General features: G+C 38.6%; 1 protein-coding gene across 1 annotated transcript in view; it reads right to left on the reverse strand.

Annotated features, from left to right (window-relative positions):
- Positions 1–1,924: 1,924 nt before the first annotated feature.
- hhat (hedgehog acyltransferase) overlaps positions 1,925–15,196 on the reverse strand; it is a 15,680-nt gene continuing 2,408 nt past the window's right edge. Inside the window, exons 6-12 of the mRNA XM_054600454.1 lie at positions 14,328–14,540; positions 13,884–14,061; positions 13,019–13,169; positions 10,249–10,284; positions 7,236–7,437; positions 6,592–6,736; positions 1,925–3,364 (exon numbers count right to left, since the gene is read on the reverse strand). Of these exons, the coding sequence (XP_054456429.1) occupies positions 3,279–3,364; positions 6,592–6,736; positions 7,236–7,437; positions 10,249–10,284; positions 13,019–13,169; positions 13,884–14,061; positions 14,328–14,540 (1,011 nt within the window). The 3' untranslated portion in view covers positions 1,925–3,278. The remainder of the gene's footprint in view (positions 3,365–6,591; positions 6,737–7,235; positions 7,438–10,248; positions 10,285–13,018; positions 13,170–13,883; positions 14,062–14,327; positions 14,541–15,196) is intronic.

Genomic DNA, 15,196 nt, shown 5'->3' on the forward strand with positions numbered 1-15,196 from the left:
ATTTGAATGCAGCCTAATAAAAACGATACACTATGGTATGTGGAGGGTACTTCCACCTACGCTTGCGTTTTTTCTTAACACCAACACCATAAATATGCGTTGCTAAAACGGGATGCACTGTAGGTGCACTCTAAAACTCAGAGGCAAGATCCTTGAAAGCAATATGAAGTTCTGTGCTGTAACATTTATAAACAAAGGTCCAAATGGTGACAGAAATAGTAGAATCCTTTTTAAAGTACTGCACTACATCTCCATTACATTCACCTTAATATTACTACAGTCGTTACCTTTGATTGCTACTGAGAAGCATGCAACACTGTGCCTTTAAAATATCGCCCCGTAATCCTTTTCCAGGCCTGCAGTGAGAAAAATCCCAAATTACACCTTTGAAACCATTTGAACACAGAATTATTTTTGTGGTCAGCTCTAGAAAAGCTGCCTATAGTTATTAAACCCTACAATATCTCTCTATCTATATATATATGCACAAATTATATTGCAATGTTTAGATTCTTAAAGAGAAAAGTTTGACTTTGGTGTATGGTTTACGTAATATGCACATGCCTCTATGTTCACACACGTCAAATGATGAGAAATGTAACTATTTCAAGCACAATGGGAACTCTTTGTTATGAACTGTGACATACTGTACTATTCATAATAAATATTTTATACATACTGTTCATTGTATCTCTTTGGGGAATGCATAGCGCCGTAAAGCATCCATTCATCTGTCAGTCTTTGTGTTTTAGCTCCCCTGGCAGAGATAAGGGCGCTTCACTGAGAGCGTGTCACTCAGCAGGCGTATATTCTCCTGCTGATCTACTTACGTCAGATAAACCACAGTTTGGTCCTCATTTAAGCGGATTCCTCGCTGACCCCCCATCGCTCACACTGATCCTATTAAGGTGCCACAGATGTGATAATCCCAAGAACAGAAATCAACTAATGGAGCCACTCGAGGCTCTCCACAAACAGACTCCAGATTACGCAGTTCAGTTACTCAGAATTGACAGTTCACTGTTTGAAACCATGGGAACATTGGTCAATTTTTTTTATTGCGTTACAATAACAAACAACCAAAGGCAACGTGAGAGTTTTATATTAATGACGGATCCCTCTGCGATGACACCTCTGATTTAAAATTCATTCATTCTTAAACTAATCTCCTCGGAAGCCGTGCCCTGTAGCTGATTGCTCTCCGTACTGTTCACTGTGAACAGTAAGAGGATCAGATTGTTTTTGCCACATAACACTTTCTAAGCTGAAAAGACAAAGGATAAAATGCACATAAGCTTTTTAAAGTAGCTTTCTTTCACTTTGTCTTCTTAGGGACTGGCGAAAAACTAGTCATCCTTAACTGGACTACAGATTAAATGATTTATTGTGATCTGAAATGTAAATGCAAAAGCCTTAAAGATGTGTGACTATTCACCAAGAATTGTTTATTTTATACTTTTGGTGTGACAATTTAATGGCTCATTGGTAAAACTCTCTCTAAAAGTTTTTTTCCCCCCATTACATCAGGTCATCAGACTCACCATCCTGGTGGGACCGCCTCAACCTGATGACCCTAAATATAAACTTTTTATTATTGATTCATATGTAGATTATTTTCCTGATATAACAAGGAAAGGTTCGACATTTTTGCCATAAAAAAATAAAGTAACAATCAAATTTCTAACTATTCAACAATACATTTTCTCTGATTGATTTATTGGTTAATTGACTAACCAATGCAGCTCTAAAGCTAGTTGTGATGGGAAAGCTTCATATGTCATTCCAATAGAACCTCTTTGGCATATTATTTAATATAGTATACTTGTTCTTCTTGTCAATGAATACCATGAAAAGAACAATAACAACAAACTCAATTGAAATATCACTGAGTTTTATTTCTGTTTCTCTGATTGTATTAAATCATTTTTTTATCAATGTTAATATGATCTTGGCACTGTAGTTTATGGTGATCTCACATAACACTGTAAATACTCACTAATGCACCAAATGTGTATTTATCCGCAGCTGAAAACAGTCCAACAAATACACTATTTATTGTTGTGTGAGTGATATCTGCTAAGAACTACAGTGCCCAGATTTTTTAGGAAATCACAAAAAATTGAAAACAACATATATTTGTGAAAGTAAATGATCTTTGGGCAGAGTGCCAAACACAGGGAAGGGAAGTCAGAAAGTATTGAGACAAGGACAAAACCATTTTTGCTTTTGGTATTCACAGGATTTTTAGAAAGGAAAAATACACTTAAAAATATTCATAGAAGTGCCTTCAATACTCTCTGTATAATGAATTGTCACAATTAAAATAAAGCTGTTTTTAATGAAAAGTTGAAAACAAGTTCTGGAAGAGCTTTATGGGTTGATGTTAAAGGAGTTTCTCAAAATACCCAGAGACTCTAGACCTGAATGTATGGAGCAAAGAAACTGAATGAACTATTACAGCAGGTACAGTAAAGTTATCCATTAGAACATGGATGCATATTTATAATCAGGAAACTTGAAATACAAGGTTTTAATCCAAACGTAAACTGAGGTATCGTACAGTTGACATTTTGGAGATATGTGGCATTATATATCAAGACATTAGCATTAAAACATTTCCACGTACTTGAAAAATCTAAATCAAAAGTGTTTTGTCTCTATTAAGCTATTACAACTTATAATATCAGCGTGATTCTACTTCACCCAGGTTGCATATGTAAGGGGGGGAATAGTGACACTGATCAGGTTCCTGCTGCTCCATTCAGTCTTCTGTGCTTTCTATCTACCTCTGAATACACAACTGCTTTGGTGGCGAGCTAAAGGAGGACAGTAAATATGAAATTAGCATTTCTCCGGCTTACCGCACCACTGAGCAATACCTTATCAGAGCCACAAACGAAGACAGATTCAGGGCTGTATTTTCATTTTACTGTTCCTTAGAATAACAGTGATTCAGTGAAGCTTGTTGGGTAGAAAACATGCTGTCAGGGCTCCTATCAGAGACTGGCCTGCAGTTTGTTTGCACGTGAAACTCTCTCTCCTTCAAAAGAACCAGCACTGATCCTTTAAGTCCTAGCTTACAGACCGATTTTGCCTGGTCTTGCAGGTTGTGAAAAAAGTGGCTGCTCAGCTTCACTTCAGCCAGGTTTGGACGGGTTCTGTGGCTGTGAGCCGGGTTGGCTCTCATGGCTGCTGAGGGAACAAGGAACTGGACTCAGCAGGTTGCTCTGGTCGTCTGGTAGCAGGGATTCTCGCTCCGATTAGAAAGTCAAGGGCACTCAAGGTGGGTGAGAAGTCCACTCAAGTCCAATCTGAGCAAAGCAGTAGAGGAAAGCCAGCATAGGAGGAGCAATGGTAGACCAGCCTGAAGAGAAAGGAAAACCAATGTATTCATCTGCAACAGGAAATATTTAGACTGCTGTGTTCTGATGCTTTACCAGTTAAATACTAGAAAGACTTGCATTCTTTTACAGGAGCTAGAGAGACAGAGTAGTAGACAGTCTGGTTAATTCTCTGTACTATACTGTGTTAGGTTACAGTTACTCTCTTTCTATTTATAGCCGTGTCTTAGAGCGTTGAGCAGGCAGGTAAAGACAGCTGTCTGCACCTCCTCCCCATCTGGCTTGCCTCCAGATTATCTCAGTAACCTGCACCTGCACCCACAATGCTTTTCAATGGTCTATTCTTTCCCATTCATGTCAAAATCTAATTCACACACACTCACACACACACAGGGGCTGCTTTATGCACAGCTGTACTGTCCGTTTCCTGTCTGCGGGACAGAAAAGGCTATGAATAGAAAAGACATATTTTTTTTTTGCTGATAAATATTTATGCCATGCTGACATTACGCTTTGTGTTGTGAAGTTCGCGCAACACAAACTGTTAGTTTGCAGATCATTTGCATAATTTCCAGTAAATGCCAGCTAATTATTTATGTTTGCTTTAATTACGTTAGAAATGCTCCTGAGAAATTACAAATATGATGCATTTCTGACATCTAAATCCATCATACAAAGCCTTTTAGCTCGGGGGCCCGGCGTGCACAACGAGCAAGCTTTGCAGTTTCAAGAGGTTCCAGCGTTTTGTCTTTGCAGTTATGTAAATTTAATGAAAGCCCTAAGTGTGAAATATAGTCCCCAACCAGCAGTCTAACCTTTGCTGTTACTATCAGAGTGAAAAGCAGAACTTAGAGGAAGCTTAAACCGCTAGTCAACAACTAAGAAGTGTGTCGGATCTTTGCCATTTCGGAACGTAACAGTTGTTGCTACTTATTAATACATCTTGGCAAAGAGAGTGAAGAAAAAAAGATGTCTTCCAGCTGCATGTTACCATGACTCTAATCAACCAGATCTATAATTACACCACAGTTTCTTTTGCCGCTTGATTAACAGAGTACTTTGCGTTCAAATGAGGTGAAACTTGCAGAGAGGCAACTCGAGACTAAATATAAAACTGCTTAGTGATCATAAGTACTGAGCTTGTTGGTTGAGCTCCTCCTCTTCTACGTCGATGGATACGTAATCATTAGACCGATGACAACCCATGTGTGGGTCAGCAAATTAGCGAATGTTTTTATTAGCCATGCTAATGGCATCGCTGTAGGGAAAGTTCTGTCTGTCTTTGACTGAAATATCTAAATATTGGATTAATATGACCTTTGGTACAGACATTTTTGTTCCCCTCAGGATGAATTGAGATCCCTTTGGTGAACGCTAAATTTTCATCTAGCGCCATCTTCAGGTCAAAATTGTAATTTGTCCAATACTTGACTAGACTAAATACCTGCACAAACTACTGACATTCCCGTTATCCACAGCTGTACTTTGTGCTTATAAGCAAATACTTGCATTCTCACATGCTACACATTAGCTAAACCTGCTAAACATCATCATCTTAGCATCTTAGAGGTGATACTAATGGCAACCAAAGACAGAACCAAATCAACGTCCTACTCAGGTAAAAGTACTGCAATTGTACTTAAACAGACATTAAATGACATTCAAAAGTCTACTGGAGTAAAACAAACAGTTTTCATTCCAGCTAACATAACGTGACGCTTCATTTTCTTTTTGAATTAATACTACACATCGTGTCTACTGGTATGTTGACATTTTAACAACCTTCTATGTCAATTCAGCAAAAAGACTTTAGATTATTCTTACATTGGGGCTATTGGGAGGCTCGTGAAGATAACAAACACCTCAGTCAACATATACAAGGGCAGTGTGATCTGAAATTTGTTTTTTGTTTCACCAGAGAGGTCAAAGAGTGCAATTACACCACTGCCTGCACCCGTAAAAGCCACAGACAGGCTGATTTATAAGCATTGATCTCATGTTAATGAAGCAAACCGCAGCTCCCCCTCAGTGTTTTATTGTGCAGACACATGCAGACACAAGGAGACTGCCTCAGGCCTTTATGGTGGATCCATTTCATTTCAACTCAAAGTACAAAACCACAAGTGCAACAAAATGATTAAGTGGTTTGTTCAATGATCTCTTTAAACATTCTAAGTAAGCATCAGGCGGTGCCATGTTATATCTTTATTTTTACTATTATATGGTCCGAATGGATTTTCATTAAGGCAAACTGAGATTCATATGTTTAGTTTCTAGGTCTTGGTTTGATTCCCGGACCCCAAGTGGTGAAACAAATCAATTAATGCTGCTTTAAAAATGAGTAAACTCTGCATTTTAATTCAGCATTAATTAACAGTTCTTGTTAAAAACATATATATAATAATATTATATGATGAAGTTTCAGCGCTGAGCTTAGCTCTCGGCGCTGATCCGGCGCCCACCCCAGTGGCGAGTGCAGCTCAGACTGCTTATCATGAGGAGACAGGCTTTTAGGAGGGCCTGCCATCTTGCTTTAGGTACTAAATGAGCCAAATAAAGACACAGGGAGCAAATCGGGGACTGGCACAAGCACAGAGCAGATGTCTCTCTATTGGGGAGAGTTCGCCCATGCAGATGCATCAGATGGCCCAGTACGACCTCCTCTTACTACGCACTTTTAAAGTCTAGTCTTCCTATGAACTTTACCTCGCCTTACCATTTGTTTTATTTATTTTTATTTCAATTGTTTTGTTTTGACTATGTTTAACGTCATATTGCTTGATTTTAATTATAGTTTTGTGTATCTTGCTATGGATTTTTATAGTTTTTATGATTAACATTTTCATGATTCTGTTTGTTGTTTCTACCCTGGAAGGCACCTTGGAAACATTGTTTTGTAAAAGTGCCATATAAATAAAAAATAATATTATAATCATCATCATCATCATTATAACTAGAACCTCAACATCCAATGAAAACTATGCTAAATATACAAACCTATTGAACAGCAGAATTTTATTTAATCCTATTTATGATTTTATTCTCCACCTGTGTGAGTTGGCCTCTCCATCACTGCCACCACGTAGGAGGAGGTGAAATGTCCCACGATGCAACTGAACAGTCATATGAAAAGACATGACTGATAGTACTCTACAACCGAAACAAATTTATGAATGCCATCTGAAACCATCCCGCAAACTAAAGGGCTCACAGAAATCCTACTGAGTGAGTGTGGTGTCGGACGGTTTACCTTGAATGAAGACACGCTTCCAGAAGATTCTGCCAACATGTATTCCCCCAAGAAACACCAAATTAGAGAGGATGAGCATGGCAGTGGAGAAGGCAGACAGAAAGGCAATGCAGCGCCTCTCCATCGCTGCAGAGAAATTCTGCTTCTGGGAAATCAGTAAATAGATTAATAAATAAATTGAGAGAGAACCACGAGAGATTTTCATCGTAAATGTGATTGACAAAGAGCAGCAAAGCACCTGCTACTAATGAACTGTGTGGCTATAAACTGGAAGGATTACACCGTCTGCCATCAGGCTTTATTACTATTTTAAGAACATGAACCTTCTCCCAAAGCTTGAGTCCAAAGAAGCTAGATGAATGTTTTCTATTGTTATTGGAAACAGACTTTTAACTCAAATAAATGTTGGCCGTTAACTCTACATGCCAAATAGATTTGACAGGATCCATCCAGTCTGTCTCCTGTCTGTATTTACTGTAGCAGCTCCAGGCGTCATCTCTTATTAGATCAGGTTAAATTACCTCTTTATTTCTCGCTACAGGAAGGATTTCAACACGTTCACACATCTTAACTGAAAATCCAATTGATGGAATAACCAGGGAATTATATCAGAGATAAATTGGATTTGGAAATTTCAAACTTACAACAATGGAGTGAATAAACGAGGAGTGAAAGAGAGACTTCAGTCCATTTTCCACCACAACTCCAGCCCAATTCATCAGGGCCCAGTACTGTAAGTAGTCATGGCCGCCGTGCCAGAGGCAGACGAAGCCGAACGCGAGGCCAGTTGAAAACATTTTGTAAAGATGACCATGCCGCGAGCCCCCCAACGGCACGTAGATGTATCTGGAAAAGAGTTCATAACAGATAATAAAGCTTTAAACAGAAGGAATAAAACATTACAGCTCTTGAAAGGAGACTATTACATGTTCAACCCAAAGAAAACAGTAAATGAATGTTGATAATAACAGACAAGACACAGATATACTGAAGCTAGTTAGTAGAGCAGATGTAAAGGGGGGTTGAAAATGGCACAACAAAGCACTAATGACCTGCAAAGAACACAAATTATCATATCATGATCATGTCCAGTGTGTCCGATCCTGTTGTTATTGTTGCTGTAATTGGGTTAATTATTCCAAAGTGGTTTGTGTGATTTGCACCAGAACCTTGACACACATTTAAGCCAATTTCTATGTCAAATTTACCACTTCAGCTAGTTCCTGTTTTGGTTGAAAACAGGAACCTGTCTGGTTTTATTTAAAAATATATATATATACTGTATATCTAGCACATAACGCATGCATTTAGTTCCACTGTGGATTAAACGAGATTACACTTAATGTGATCTAAAAATAGCAGCCGTGTATTCATGTGATAGCCCACATGAGGTGAATCCGTTAAGATTGTGGTGCATGCCGTGAAGACAAATGGTCTCAGATATTATGAGAACCTCGGCCGTCCCCGAGGAGCAGAGAGTCTCAACATGCTACATCACTCCAACACACTTAGAAAGCAAACAAACACGTTCCGTCTAGTGTTGCTGAGCTGAGAACTAATTATCTCAGCCACCCTGTGGATAATCAATGTTCCTGAAAGATGAGCCAGCATTTTCTGAGCCTTAAATAGAGTGGCCAGCTTGGCCGTATTGGAGGATGAAAGTAGGTGCAGAAGCAGATGGAGAATGTAAGAGCAAGAGCAAACTGAATACCTCAACATGCTGAGTATCTATCAGTCTATTTAAATTAATTAGATGTAGAGGGATGCTAAACAGATGTTAATCGAAATATGATAACTGTGAGACGTACATTACTGCGAAATATGAGTAATCAATGTGTTATGTAACACCGAACTACTGACAGCAGATGGTGTAGACAACATGTAAGGTTTAGAGACTGGGATTGGACTGCCAGGAAACTGTGAGACACAAACAGCTCAATCCAAGCCCAAGCTTATTTATTTATCATAACATAAATAGTATTCTAAACTATTTTCCACCAGTAAATGTATAAGCGAATGCTCCTCCTCGTGTGTAGCAGCAATAACTCAATCAAACCAGTGAGAGCTCTTGTGTTGGTTGATAACTATGAAACAGAGAACCTGAGGCACAGTGGCATACAGACCCAGGAAAGGGTAATGTAACGGTTCAGAATGAGCCACTTAGCTGCTCAGGGAGACGGGGTGTCATGCAGAGCACATCATTTAACACCTACGCACTCATCCAGCGCTCTTCAGACCATTTCAACAGAATTTCAGAACTGCATTAAAACCTCTTTAAAAGCACTTCCACGAGAAGGAACGTCGGGGCATTGTTTCATGGGTATCATTTCGCATCTGCATCGGGATAATTGCAAGCGATGCCATTAAGCAGGATAAAACAATTTTCAAAGGACACTGATGAAAATGGCAACTTGCATTTGCAATTTAAAGGGCACAGTTCAGCCCCAAACCAGACAAACATATAATACAGAGCAGTTTCAGGTAGGAGTTATTTTCTTTTAACCACAGTTACTACATGAAACTGCCCACAACAATGTCTGTGATTATCTTGACTAACTGGGTAATGTTTTTTTGAAAGAGACATTGCTCTTGAGTTCTTCAAATCTATCTTTTTGTTGCTTTGAGAACCACAAGCCTTGTGACATCTAGTCCCATTACATTGGAGAGAAGGCAGACATCTCAACAGCCCATATCTAAAAGACTAGGCAACTCACACCAACATATTCTGATTGGTAAAAAGCACTACATGTAAGAGAAAAAATACGTATTTTTTGATTTTGGGATGAACTGTCCCTTCAAAATCTGCTATATAAATCAAATAAATTGTAGCCTCTGTAGCCAGCTTTGCAGCATTCAAATTTAATTCTAAACTAATATTCAACACCTGAAAAAGCAGGTGTACACGTACGCCATCAAACGTGTCAACACAAAACCTAATTAGCAAACAACAACTGGGACAAGGGAACATTTTCACAGAATACCAGTGTGTTTATCTGACAAGCGTGAAACTGTAGCGTCGCCTTAATGTAGCATCCCGCGTCTCCCAAGTGAACCATGGCCTCCCAATAGGCAGCATTCATCCAAGTGTGCGTCATTAAAAAGCAGACAAACTAATAACGTACGTTCTCCAAAGTACAAGTGAGCAAGCACATAATAGTCTCATTACATATGCACATATTAAACAAGGAGGCATTTCTCCAGGGTGCGGGGAATAGTAACACAACAGAAGAACTATTCACCAACAGCATCCAACCTCATAATCATGAGAAAGCCTACATGCAAATGCGGCATCCTTGTCCATTATGATGGAACAAGTGGGCCGGCAGCTGGAGAATGGCACTGACAAGTTCATTGCCCTGCAGGAAATGAGCTCTTTACAGTAAGTGTGCAAAAGAATAACAGATAAAGTGTGAATAAATTCACGGCACGCTATTCAAAATATGAGGCAATGAAATCTATAAATAGATATAAAGCTATATATATATGTGTAACTAGCTATGGGTGGACAGAGAGATAGACATTAGATTAGATAGGTGGGCAGATAAGACAGACAGACAGACATTCTAGAGTTATTATTTGATTTAGATGACATTTCACATTTTTAGTAAGCATTAACATCTGAATTAGTCTGTCCTCTGCTCACGAAGTGCCTCTTACCTGATGAGCCATCGATACAGACCCTCGTCAAAGTGCCTGAGAGAGAACAAAAAAAAAAGGAAAGAAATTAATATTGAGTCACACATTTACATAATAACATAGCACTTTCTAAGAAACATCTGAGCTCTGGGCTTCATATGCAGTGAGTATGATGGATGCATGTTTGTGTGTGCACTCCATGTCATTAAGAAGATTAGAAAACGTTGCTTGTTTTTTGTGTTGCCTATAAACTGAAGCGGTTTTGTGAATAATGTCAGTGGACAGCTTTATGCATTCCATCAATGTTGTCAACATTGGCCAGCTCAGCACACACACAGGCCGGATTGGAGTGCATCGGTGTCAGCACATTGGTCGATCTGGTCTACAGCCGGTGCATTTTTTATTGCAAAACCAGACACACGGCCTTCCATCACAGTTATATGTGCTCTGAATTAAGAGAGCATTCTCTCCTTGTTAATAACATTTGGGAACAGAGTAATTTGGCCACGAGGAAGGGGTACAAAACTCTACAGTCCCTGGTTATTTTATAGAATAACCACGAGGGAAACCAGATTTTACTCACAGTCAATCACTGTTTCTTTGACTGACGACATTGTATATTATGAGGTTTGCATTTAGTTGCATGTTTGTTCTGTTTAAATCTTGTTCATATACTCAATTGCCAGTTTATTAGGTACATCTAGCTGAGACTAATGCAGTCTAAATCCTACCATGAGGGAGGTTATAATTAAGAAAGGTTTTAATTCAACTTTATTGTCTTTGTTCTTGCTATTTTATCTAATCATTTCTTTAATTATTTGAATAGCTTATGTTAAGTATTTTTGAGTTCTTTATCCTTTAACTTTATTATTGTTTTGGAGAATGTAGTTTGTGCATTATATAGAAAAATGTTTCTGTTATTTAGCCTGCTTTTATTGATATAAATAGGATGGACAAAATAATAGAAACACCAGTTAGTATAATGCACAAACTGCAACTTCCAAAATTCTAATACAACAAAAAATGAACTATATAACCTTAATAAAGGAAGTTTTTACTGTAGGACTGCTGTATCAGACTGCATTGGTTTTAGCTAGGTGTACCTGATAAACTGGTATCTGGGCGTATATCAAAGCGAGCATCAAATGGCACTTATTCCCATCTAACAAGCACTGCAATGTCTGTGCTCATTTAACTAGAGCAATTGTGACCCCTTCAGCATAAACCAGGCATGGTCTTTTCCTTTGCTTGGTCACAAAAGTGTTAAATGAGCTTAATAAATGCAACAAACGTCATGACATTTACTTTATAGAGGTAGGTAGGACATCAATTATTCAGTATGAGGTGTCTGTGTGTCTACAAACTCATGAACAAGCGTAGCAGAGGACGGAAAATATAAAAACTACAGAATAAGCCCCTTTTTGCCTTGAGAGGAAAGGAAGGTGGTGAGATAAAGCAGATACACCTGTGAGCTGGGGGAAGGGGAAACAGACAAAAGCACAGGGCAGAACAAAAAAAAGGAGTGAGAGCATCTAAAGGAGAGGATAACTCAAGGTTTAATCTAGTTTCTGGACACTTTTGCTCGAAAAAGAAGAGACTGTAAGGTATATAAAAGTAAACCAGTAGCAGTTGGCTGGATGTCCTTGTCTTCCCTGTGCAACAATGTTCTGCTAGAAGTGTGCTAATCCCCGAAGCAGGTTTGGATGATTCACTACATCTCTAAACCTGATTGGATACGTCTGTGGACTTCCTTGTCTTTGTTGGAACTACACATGTTACGATAAGTCTCCTTTGTTGCAACTCTCCAGGCTTCACCTATTGTCCTGCCTCAGGTTAATGTGCAGAGCCCCTCGTCCACCCTTCTGCGCTCAGCCTAATTGCATCTATTTTTGTACTGCCCCTCGTCCTGCTCATTGTCTCCTTGGACAGTTTATTTAATTAAGGGGCATTTGATTTTCGCATCAAGACTCTGGATTTGAAATTGGTTTCTGTTAATTTAATGGACATTTTGTGAGTGAGAGACTTTGATTGAAGTTTGATGTATTTGTATAATAATGTGGTTTGAATACAGAGATTTAATTGATGGGTGTTTTTTTGGGGGGTACTTTTGTAGCAAGGGGTGAAAGCTATCCAGGTTATATCTCCAATTTATTTTGATAACTTAAGGTGACAAGTTTGGTATTATGATTATAATCCTGTCTGGTGCACAACTCTCACTTTAAATAATTAGGATAACTCAAGACTACAAAATTACTGACTTAACTAGAGAAATAGAGTGTGATTTGCTTTGATGCGGTTACTCTGGCTGGTGTTATAAAGCAACAGACCAGCATCTGTCGGATCCTTTTCAAAACTGACACACATTTCTAAGTGGCAATCTATTTGGGGATTTAAACACTTAACAGGTTTTGATTTGTTTCATGATTTGATTTGTTGTTCCGGCAATGATGCTACTGAAAGTGAAGAATGCTCCCAGCAATACAAGCCATTGTAGCTCAAGCCTGAAATAATAATAATAATGTATTGTCCCTGGTGCAGAGGTGACCTATTGTTCTGATTGCCAGACAGAATGACAGAAGATGAGACAATGCGCTGTACCCGGTCTGAATCTTGTTGACAACGCACAGTGAGTACTTATTGACCTTGACATTAAATCAAACCTTTCTTCAAAAATCACAGAAATGCTAGCTTTTTCTTGTCATTGAAGTGTTAAGGAATGCTATCGGACCAATGCTATACTTTATCTATGTCGGTGGTGTTAACTGGATTTTCTTCCTCTATGTGATCTTACCTCCACATCCCTGTGAAACTGTACATGATGCTGACACAACGGGGAAGCTTTGGGGGAACTAGTTTATCCAAAGTCGCCAGCATGGATGGAAGGCCGAACAGCACCAGATACTTTACAAAGAAGAACTGGACGAGGGCCAGGGCCAGACCTCCTGTAACGGGAGGAAAAGGAGGTCAAAGTAATATTTCTTATCTTAATGATTTAAGATACCTTCTTTACTTTCCAAAAACAATTTCCCTGTGTTATTAATAATATCATTTTTATTTATATAGCCCAAATTCACAAATTTGCCTCATAGGGCTTTATTATCTGTACAGCAAACACCCTGTATTATTAAACCCTCTGTACTAAAAAGGGGAAAACTTCCCCCCAAATATATTTCTTAATGAGCAAAAATAGGGAAGAAACTTCAAAAAGAGCAACAGAGAAGCTATAAATAGTTGATGTTAGAACTTGGCAAACATATTTTTAACAGTTAAGCAGCACTGCAAAAATAAGAGGCCAGTAAATGATCATGATTCAGTTTTAATATCTGCTAATGGTAACTGGGGGGGGGCAGATAGGACAACAGGGAGTGAGTAAATGACAAGTAATTATTGAATTAATTGGCAAAGAACTTCAAAATCCCAGAGGAGCTTTAGGTCTACCTAAAACCTGCGTTAATACATGTTCCTTTTTAAAAACTGATTAATTAACTAATTACTTTGTAGCAGTGTCCTGCAAAAACCCAAATAAGTTATACAAGGGTACATGGTCTATCTGATGTATGCCTTCAATTTGTGAAATAAATAATGTGAGTAGCAAATAACTATTTAACATTTATACTGTACATGACAGTTTAAATACATAGAGTACAAAGACTTACCCAAGGCCCAGGGAGGAAGGATTTCTAAGTAGGTCTCATTGGACTGGATGGAGTGCATGTACATTACATGGATCATGTATTCTGCGATGCACCACCACAGAATAATCCGTCCTAATCTGAGCACCAAGTAAGTAAAAAAAGACTTGTCTCCATCACACTCCTCAGAAGATCTCTGCATCTGCAAGTGTAGAGAGTGAGATTGTTGTAAAGTGTTGCTGGTTGTAGCTTCACTAAGAGAAGAACCAACAAACAAATCAAGTTCAAAATTCAAGTTAATTTCCTCTTGTAAAAATCCCACCACTGATGTCTAATATGTTTTAAAAAGGTGACCTGATTCCACCTGTACTAAGGAGCCGCAATCGGCCTCCTCCAGACAGAAACAAGAGAGGCAATTTCAGACTAAATTGCAGTTCAATTCATGAGAACCCTTGTTGGCAGTCTTACCTGCTCTATGTAATCTTTGTACGTCATAATGGGTCCATTGTAGAAAAAAGGATGATAGAAGGTGTATGAAAATAGCCAGCAGAGCTGCACAACTCCACCATGGTCTCCAGGGGCCCAGCAATGCTCCAGGCTGAAGCTGATGAAGCGTAGTCCACAGACGGCAACGCTGAAGAGGAGCAGATAGTACTCCTCCTCGCTCTTATACCAGCCCCTCTGTGTAATACGGAGAGATGGCTAATTATTTTTAAGATATTCCTGGGGAAATACTTATATTAATGGTTACAGTTTGACACTATATTTAGCTTTTTAAAATCACTTTTTTTTTTTATGTGACACATTTAAATGAGAACATTAGCGGGTAACAGCATATTAAGACAAATGGTTAGGATAATCGGGATAAACAACATCGGGATAAACATGTGCTTGAGACAACTTTTAATGAGATCTGCTTAACAGCAGTGGGAATAGCATATCTCCCGAAATAGCACTTGAACACAGGACTAAACTGGGTGCAATATTATGTGTGCCCATGAGCACAGGAGTGAAAGAGATTTTTATAAGCATGCACTTATCTGTCGATTATACATCACTTACTAGATTCACATTTCCAACCATTGTACCTGGAGCATAGTTGCCTGGTTCTAAGTATGCTTGATGTGTTCGCCGGTGTTTTTTAGATTGGGTTTATAAGAGCAGGATTTTAAGTAGACCCTGAAGGATGTGAAATACTAAGAGCCAGTGTGAATATTATTGAGAATCTTGCACACAGATGGCATTGAGTTCCTGAATTCATATTAAAAATGAATAATGAATTAAATATTGTTGTCTGTTATTCAATATAGCGTTATATTGAAGAAAATGCAGTTAAG

This window comes from Anoplopoma fimbria, chromosome 6 (assembly GCF_027596085.1).
Source record: "Anoplopoma fimbria isolate UVic2021 breed Golden Eagle Sablefish chromosome 6, Afim_UVic_2022, whole genome shotgun sequence".
Taxonomy (NCBI): Eukaryota; Metazoa; Chordata; class Actinopteri; order Perciformes; family Anoplopomatidae; genus Anoplopoma; species Anoplopoma fimbria.